The sequence below is a fragment of the Trichomycterus rosablanca genome, chromosome 5 (assembly GCF_030014385.1).
Source record: "Trichomycterus rosablanca isolate fTriRos1 chromosome 5, fTriRos1.hap1, whole genome shotgun sequence".
Taxonomy (NCBI): domain Eukaryota; kingdom Metazoa; phylum Chordata; class Actinopteri; order Siluriformes; family Trichomycteridae; genus Trichomycterus; species Trichomycterus rosablanca.
In genome coordinates, this window is record NC_085992.1 from 27,417,390 (window position 1) to 27,426,708 (window position 9,319).

At 37.3% G+C, this 9,319-nt stretch overlaps 1 protein-coding gene across 1 annotated transcript; it reads right to left on the reverse strand.

The window, feature by feature from the left end:
* Window positions 1–4,361: 4,361 nt before the first annotated feature.
* Window positions 4,362–8,642, reverse strand: dnph1 (2'-deoxynucleoside 5'-phosphate N-hydrolase 1). The gene is made up of 4 exons (XM_062995017.1): window positions 8,304–8,642; window positions 7,719–7,790; window positions 6,131–6,241; window positions 4,362–5,915 (listed from the first exon to the last, which is right to left on the reverse strand). The coding sequence occupies exons 1-4, from the start codon at window positions 8,437–8,439 to the stop codon at window positions 5,788–5,790; spliced, it is 447 nt and encodes a 148-aa protein (XP_062851087.1). The 5' UTR covers window positions 8,440–8,642; the 3' UTR covers window positions 4,362–5,787.
* Window positions 8,643–9,319: the final 677 nt, after the last annotated feature.

Below are 9,319 nucleotides of genomic sequence, written 5' to 3' on the forward strand. Positions count from 1 at the left end.
ACATTATGAATTTACAATAAATAAAGCATTTTAATATAAAACTGTTTTACTGCAATCAGATATTTGTCTCCAGAGTTTTTATCAACACTAATCTAAAATACATTTGTAATTTAAGTAACATAAGGAAGAAGTAACATCATTTAAGTCTTCATCATCTAAGGCACCAGAGCAAAACAGATTCAGAGCATTGTTTTGCAAGTTTGAATGCATACCTATCCTTCTGCAAACATACTTGTTATACTTGTGACCACAAAACATCTGTGATCCTGTAACTTGGTGGTAGACGTTTTTGTTGTTGTTGTTTTGAACATCTAGCCAATTATCCCTTTAATACAAGGTATACGTTTGGGTTTTCTTTTTAGCAAGAGACCACTGATCCATGTTTTTTGTACTTATAAACAGTTGTTTGTACAGGTGATCCTGAAACCTGGTGTTGTCTAGACATGGCGCCAGTTGACATTCCTGGCTCGTGTAAATCTATGATTTGCTTTCTGAGGTTTACAAAGAGTGCTCTTGTTTTTGCTCTATAGTATTGTTTGTGGCTTAGTGTAATGGGTGCAACCAGCCTTATCTATTTGGGTACACAGATACTAATAAGGATGATAAGAAGGTATTCCACCAATGGCAGAACCTTCTACATCACCAATAAAATAATGGAAATTGCTGTATGAAGTTGCTGTATGTATTTTGTCAGCATATTTATAGTTTTAATCATTCAGTTACTGAAAAGAAACAGGTGCAGAAACCACCAAAAAGACGTCATAGCCCTTACAATTGTATAGAAATAGTTTAAGTATTCTAACACAGAGTTTAACAATTGTTTCATTACTTATATATAAAGCTTTTTAAAGCAGTGGTTACTAATTAGAAATGGATAATACCTACATTACAAGACAGGAAGATTTATTAATAGCACTACTAGGCTGCTAATGTTAATAACTGCAGAGCATCACTAAAAGGATATGCACACAAACTATAAATTAAACACTTGTGTGTTTCATATTCTAAAGTTTTACCTTAATGACCAGGCTCTATTTTTTTGCCACACCCATGGTTGCAGCAAACCAACATATTAAAGAATATACTATTTCATATTTTGTGTAATCTGCTTGTACTCCTACACACATTGTAAACTTACAACTTGGGCACACTCTGCAAAGGATTTTCACACAACTATCACAAAAACCTGACATCAGGTTAATCTTATCAGAAAGAAAAACAGAGCACTAAACAACACACTATCATACTAATTAGCAGTAACAATTCCACTTAATAAACAGTGTAGTAAACAATTTCAATGTTACCTTAGTGCATCAGCTATTTAGTCCCAAAACATTTGACTTAAGTCTTTAAAATATACTTTAATTTTTTTATTTTTTAACCTCTGCATGCAAAATCTCACAAAACAGCTCTTACCAAATGAAGCACATCTGCTATTCTTTTGTATGGCATTCTTTTACCATTAGCATTTTCTCAACCCAGATTTTATTTAATCACATCACTGCATAGAATGCAGCATGCCTAGGTCCCACCCTGATGCCATATACTGGTTCAGGGCATAAGGAGCAAGTCCACTAACAAACTGAAACTGGAGCCAACACTTCCTGCTGATAGAACTGCATTACCCAGACCAAAGTGAGGAGGCTTCCTGTTACTGCACTTACAGATCCATCACAGAATATTCCATCCACTGCACATTCAGCATCTGCTCATACTCATCTAAAATCAAATCCATTACCGAGAGGCTTCTAGAGACAGCTAAAACTGCCACTTGCAGTAAGTAAAGATGCAGCAGCAGTGATAACCGCAGGCTAATAACTGCATGGTTAACATTAGTCAAATTAGATGGGGGCAATTTAAAACATAAAGCTTTTAAAGCTGTTGGACCACCACGAGCCACAAGATCCCCCTCTGTGTTCCTTGTTATACACTGTATGGGTAAAGTACACTGATCAGCCATATCATTAAAACCACCTTGTTTCTACACTCACTGTCCATTTTATCAGCTCCACTTACAATATAGAAGCACTTTGTAGTTCTACAATTACTCACTGTAGTCCATCTACAGTAGTGTTCAAAAAAATAGCAGTGGTTTAAAAAAAGTGAATAAAGCACAAAATCATTATAACTTTTATTTCCATAAATGCAAATGCACTGAAAATACTACACTTTCAATTCTAATTCAAAACATTAACAAAATTTAGCCAGTTTGTGTTAATCCTTTACAGAAAATTAAGAAAAATGAATATTAGGCTGTTCAAAAAAATAGCAGTGCCAGCATTTTTCTTTAAAAACTCATCTATCTATAAACTAAAAAAAATGTTTGAGGGTTCACTTTACTTTAATATTTAACTAATAATAACTAATATTTAGTGGCATAACAATTGTTTCTGAGATCTGTGTTGCATGGAGTCAACCAACTTCTGGCACCTCTGAACAGGTATTCCAGTCCAGGATGATTAGACTACATTCCACAGTTCTTCTGCAATTTTGGGTTTTGCCTCAAAAAAACGTGTTTCAGACGTCAGCCCACAAGTTCTCTCTGGGATTGAAGTCAGGGGATTGGGCTGGTCACTCTATTACCTCAGTCTTGTTTGTCAGTAACCAGGATGGTTTGGGTCATTGTCATATTGAAACACCCATTTTAAGGACATTTCTTCTTCGACATAGGGCAACATGATCTCCTCAAGTATTCTGATATATTTAAATTGATCCATGATCCCTCGTATGTGATAAATAGGTGTAACACCATGGTATGAGAAACATCCCATATCATAATTTTGTACCACCGTGCTTTACTACCTTCACAGTGTACTGTGGCTTGAATTCAGTGATCGGGGGTCGTCTGACATACTGTCTACAGCCACTAGACCCAAAAAGAACAATTTTGCTTTCACCAGTCCACAAAATGTTGAGCCATTTCTCTTTGGACCAGTCAATGTGTTCTTTGGCAGATTTGAACCCATTCAGGACACGTCTTTTTCTTAACAACGGGACTTTGCAAGGAGTTCTTGCTGGTAAATTGGCTTCATTTAATCATCTTCTGTACTTACTGGTAACTTCAGATGTTCCTTGATCTTTCTGGTGGTGATCATTGGCTGAGCCTTTGCCATTTTGGCTATTCTTCGATCCTTTCGTACAGTAGTTCCACGCTTCCTTCTGCGTCTTTCAGGTTTTGGTTGTCACTTCAAGGCATTTGAGATCATTTTAGCTGAGCAGCCTATAATTTGCTGCACTTCTCTGTATGTTTTTTCCTGTACAATCAACTTTTTAATCAAAGTACGCTGTTCATCAGAACAATGTCTGGAACAACCCATTTTACCCAGTATTTCAGAAGGAAATGCGCTATGACCAACCTGAGCAACATTTGCCCCCCTCCTACCTTAAATAAGGGCCAAAATTGACACCCGTTCATCTGCAGAATGAATGACTTCACCAATTGAACTCCTCACTGCTATTATTTTGAACAACCCACTTTCAATCAATGCTTCGATTACTCAGAATGAGCGGCATGCATGTCCTAATTGTTGGGTTTGTTTTGTTGTCATTACTACACTTTCAAGTAAATTTTTTGATATGTAGAAATAGCATTTCTACTAAAAACAGTGATTTATCAGGTTAATGGTGTTGGACTGCTATTTTTTTGAACACCACTGTATTTTTCTACATACTTTTTAGCCTGCTTTCACCCTGTTCTTCAATGGTCAGGACCCCAACAGGACCACTACAGAGCAGGTATTATTTAGGTGGTGGATGATTCTCAGCACTGCAGTGACACTGACATGGTGGTGGTGTGTTAGTGTGTGTTGTGCTGGTATGAGACACAGCAGCGCTGCTGGAGTTTTTAAATACCGTGTCCACTTACTGTCCATGCTATCACACTCCTACCTAGTTGGTCCACCTTGTAGATGTAAAGTCAGAGACGATCGCTCATCTATTGCTGCTGTTTGAGTTGGTCATCTTCTAGTCCTTCATCAGTGGTCACAGGACGCTGCCCATGGGGTGCTATTGGCTGGATATTTTTGGTTGGTGGACTATTCTCAGTCCAGCAGTGAGAGTGAGGTGTTTAAAAACTCCAGCAGCGCTGCTGTGTCTGATACACTCATACCAGCAGTCCTGACCATTGAAGAACAGCATGAAATAGATGGACTACAGTCAGTAATTGTAGAACTACAAAGTGCTTCTATATGGTAAGTGGAGCTGATTAAATATACAGTGAGTGTAGAAACAAGGAGGTGGTTTTAATGTTATGGCTGATTAATGCATGTGGACACAACTGAGCTCAACCCAAATAAACACCTTTTAAATTAATTGAAATGTGGACTGCAAGCAAGACCTTACTTGACTTCACAAATGCCTTTATTGATTTAAAAAATTACAGTAAAAACAACCATTTTTTAATTAATAAAACGTAAAACGTTTGTGATAGTCTAACAAAAAGAAACATGTCAAAGTACAAACCCCTTTTCTAGAAAAGTTAGGATGTTTTGTAGAAAAAAAGAACTTGTGATTTATTTTTTTGACACTTTATTTAACTGATAAAAGTACGAAGAAAAGATTTCCAATCAACTTCTTTGTATTTATATAAACACATTTAGAATGTGATGCCTGCAACATATGGTTTGGGAACTGAGAACACCAATTGTTGCAGTTTTGCAAGTGGATTTTTTGTCCTCTCTTGCTTGATATGAGAATTCGGCTGCTTATCAGTCTGTGGTCGCCATTGTCTGATTATCCACTTTATGCTGCATGAAACAAGGGTTCTTCAATAAGTTTCCGCACTTTTTTTTTTAACTTTATTTACTAAGAATTTCAAAAACAAAATACATCACTTTTGTACATAGTCACCTTCCTTTGCGTCATGCCTATTTAATGCCATCAGTAAAAAAATTTTTCGTTGAGCACGTAGCCACTGATGCACCGCTGCTTTCACATCATCACATGAAATAATTCTTCCCCTTGAAGCTTCTTGAGGGTTCAAAAAGGTGGAAATCAGATGCTGCTAAATCCGGACTATAAGCTCTCTCTGTCAGACACGACCAATTACTCCTCCTACCGCTCTCACCATTTCCAATGTAAATATAAAATGGCAGAAGATACCTGTATTTGAAGATCCCTAGTACATTTTTAACAGGAGACAGATCTACTGTAGACTGCAGGCAGGCCAGTCAAGCCTGGAGAACTTGGAGCCGTTTATGCATAGAATTGATGCCCGGCTTTCTTTTTGTGTAACGGCGCTTCAGATTGCTTATGCAACATCAAACTGTTTTCAGTGACAATGGTTTTCTAAGTACTCCCAAACCTATATTTTATGGATATATTTATCACAGTAGCATGACGGTTTATCATGCAAGCTCAAAGGTCACATTTCATAGTGGTTTCCTGCTTTGCGCTCTCTTTAGATTCCCTTTACACAATATTAAGAACAGTAGGTGGTACAGAGTGGTGAGCCATGACCCATGATTGCTTGCACAGACTGATCCATTGGTGGATGTTCCTTTTTTTACCCAATCATGATTCCCTGTTATCAATTCATCTGCTTTTTGTGGAATAATGTAACTTGCGTACTCTATAAACTTTTTGCTCTTATTTTGCCTCTGTCCCAACTTTTGTAGACATCAAATTCTAAATGTTTTCATACTGATTGCATTTTACACAACGTCCCAACTTTTTTGGGGGGGAAAGGGGTTTAAAACATAACACAGTAAATGTGTAAGTGCCTTTGAACTCTCTTCAAACAGAGCTGGATAATGAAATTACACTATAAGTCATTAATTATAGTGCACATTATTTTTTGTTCAGTTTGTCAAAATAATTCTCCAGGATACTTTCAACTTCTTTTTCTACATAATCCTGTACCTGGAAGAGGGAGCTCTCTGACCCATCATCTGCCCCCCGTATCATGGCCGACAGCACTAAACAGCACAAAAACAACACAATGTGACATCACACTAGGAATTGACAGGCAAAAATGTGCAACATTAGGGGCATTAGGCATATCAGGTTTAATAATTAGGCTATCTAAGTTAGCACAGGATTAGGAGTAGTCATAAGCTTAGGCTAGGCTCAAAACTTGCTGGATTCTCATTTCTCAGTTTGATGGCATAATTTTAGAAAGTATTAGAAATACCTTTCCCTGATGAGGGTCGAAAAAGGCAGAGAACCCTCTTTTTTAATGCAATGGCCTGACCAAGTTCATATCCTACACCTAAAGATGGCTGGGTCACCTCAGCAACAATGACTGGAAAAGTAAACAAAAAAAGATTAGGATTAATGGAATCACAAAATAACACTGATTACAAAAATCATCTCCCACTAAAATGGTTTATTAAAATGGTCTATTTCTTTAATTATGAACACAGGAAAGATATTCCTAAAATTTACAAAGATCTTTATAGCAGGTGTTTTAGCCCAATACAAATCTATACTAATACTGTGCAGTTCATGACATGCTCATCTGACTGACCACTGCATAGCAATGTGTGTTCAAGGATCTTTGCAAAGGTTGAATACGTACACTACATGAACAAAAGTATGTGGACAGCCATGACAAACCACACACAGTCTCAAAGTCTGCAGTACAAGTAATTACTCAGATGTGCTAAATGGGACAGGTGTCATGGAGGCACAGCTGTTTGAGGGGTGATGCACAGCAATAAAGGTCCTAAAGACCAAAGTGCACTGTCTGGGGAAAAAGGTTTTGCAGGTTCTTTGTGTGTCCACATGGGTTTCCTCTGGGGGCTCCAGTTTTCTCCCACAGTCCAAAGACATGTAAGCTGTATTGGTGATACAAAATTGCCTGCAATTATGTTTGACATAGCACTTGAACTGATGAATCATTTGTAAGCTTTAACTAACTGTCCTGTCATGAATGTAAACAAAGTGTACATGATGTTAAAATCCTAAAAATAAAAAAAACTAAACAAATCCAGAGACAGTCGAGAGCTTAACCCATTCTGCTCATACTTGCCTGTAGAGTACATGCATTTCTTTTGCTTATAGACACTTACTGTATATGCACTAGGGATGTAACGATGCACTACAAGACAGTTAAAAATCAAATCAATTCAAAAATCAACGTGGCACGATTCAAATCGGTTGACATGTACAATGAAACGATATTCACTTTAAACAGCAGAGGGCATTGGCACTGTTCACCTCGCCTGGTTGACGTCACTACACAGAGTTGCCAGGTTCTGAGTTTTCAAGCCAAATTTATTTATATGAGGATACTTTTTTTATTTGTATTATTCATTTATTTATATAATGTGGGATTTGTTTTAAAATTTCATTTAAGTTTTTTTTTTTTTTTTTTTACACAAAAAGGGAAATGTGCAGCATTGTTTTGCACAGTTTGTACCTACCTCAGAAATAAAAGGGCATTCATTATTTTGATAAATAAAAGATTGTATTTAATTTTCTAAGATAAATAATAAAAGGAAACTTATATTATATATAATTTGTCTTTAATTTCATTTTGTTTTAAAAAATCGGGAAAAAATCATAGCATGAACCCAGTATCGTGAATCGCATCGCATCGAGGGTAGAGTGTATCGTTACATCCCTAATATGCACTGTTTGTGGCTGAAACAGATGCTGAATAGTTAAGTATGTTAAAATACATTTAACCTTCCATTCCACAAATAAATTCTGACCGCATCGCATAATTAATAAGAAAACAACTACCGAAAACAAACAGTATAGGAAAAAATCCCTACCATTAGCCTGAAACATCCACTTCATATCCCGATCATGGATAGCCTTATCCCCATCCAGCACTGCATCCTCACCTGAGGCAGAAACAGATTCATTACAAGAAAGGTTATTATTCTCTGATTGTAACTGTATTTTGTTCATAAAAAGCAAATCATTTTCAAACACCAATTCTAGTATGCAGCATATAAAAAAATATAGTAGTAGTAGTAATAGTAGTATACTTCACTATCAGGTACCCCCTTCCTGCTCATGGAACCAGTTTAAGATTGCTTGTATTTTTTGGCATGACAGGTTGATGGGTACAAATACTATAAAAGCATGCAGGTGGTCAGAACATGCTCTGACATTCAAATGCTGGTGGAATGGTACTGGGGTCCCAAAGTGTGCATAGAAAACATTTACCTCCACACTGTTGCACTGCCACCACTACCAGCCTGATTTGTTTTATATTTAACTGCCCAAAACTGAACAAAGCTGGGATTTAACTGCAGCTGTATGTCTTTACACTGGTGATTGAGACTACTGCTTCATTGTGCAAAAGCAAACAATTGTACGGAACACTGTGAGCTGACGTTAGCTGCATGTACCTTCCTCAGTGAGACCCCTGTTGCTTACGTGCTCGGTTAAAACTTTGCCATAAGTTTGCAGTTTCTTCACAATTCTCTGATAAATCATCACATCCTGCCTTCCTCCGCGGATACTGCCACAAAAATAGATATTCATAGCTCTGAGCCTTTAGAAACACACGTGTATGTTGGTGTCTCTGAAAATCAAGCTTAGTTCCTCAGCTTCGTGACGCAGCCGGCTAAGTAAACGGCTAAAATCACCTTCCAAACACGTACGTTTGCTTAATTGCTGTTTTACAAAACTGTAACAGGTTTATAAGACCTAACTCTAATAAACTACAAATGAATACAAGCTCAATTCTTATTCTTCGTCTTTTTTTATTATTTTTGGCGGTTGGCAAACGAATTGTACTCGTACATTGCCGCCACCAAGTGGAATGGGTTTTGACAATACAGTACACACGAAGAGAGAGAGAGAGAGAGAGAGAGAGAGAGAGAGAGAATAACAACATGCCTGGCTGATAGTCTGTAAATGCTTTGGACAATTTCATTCAAAATGTCTTTTTATGTCTATTTACCAGACCTTGTTGGTTGGAGGTGTGGTTGACCTTGTAGTTTGTCTGTATGGACTGTGCTTTGTTTCTCCAGACACTATCATGCTAAAACAGAAAAAGAGCCTTTCCCAAACTGTTAACACAAAGCTGCTTATGAACCTGGACACACACATTTTCACACAGACTTACAATTAGGGCAATTTTTAGTACCTCTTATAAACCTGTCTTCATGTCTTTGGACTTGTGAAAGGAAACTGAAGCACCCTGAGGAAATCCATGTGGGCACAGTGACAACATGCAAACTTCACACAGAAAGAAAGCTGGCCACCTGGCCAAGGAGTCGAACCTAGTCCTTTTTGCTGTGAGGTGACAGAGCTACCACCTATGCCACCAAGCCACCCTCCTACCTTAATATACTTTCTAAATATACTAAAAAATCCTCCATACAATTTTAAATGTATTCACTTAGTGATTAATAACTGC

Coding starts and splice junctions, on each gene's coding strand:
- dnph1 (XM_062995017.1), bottom strand. CDS start 8,439: ATGAATATCTATTTTTGTGGCAGTATCCGCGGAGGAAGGCAGGATGTG. Junction 7,791..8,303: donor CAGGGGTCTCACTGAGGAAG/GTACATGCAGCT, acceptor TTTCTGCCTCAG/GTGAGGATGCAGTGCTGGAT. Junction 6,242..7,718: donor GTGGATGTTTCAGGCTAATG/GTAGGGATTTTT, acceptor TTACTTTTCCAG/TCATTGTTGCTGAGGTGACC.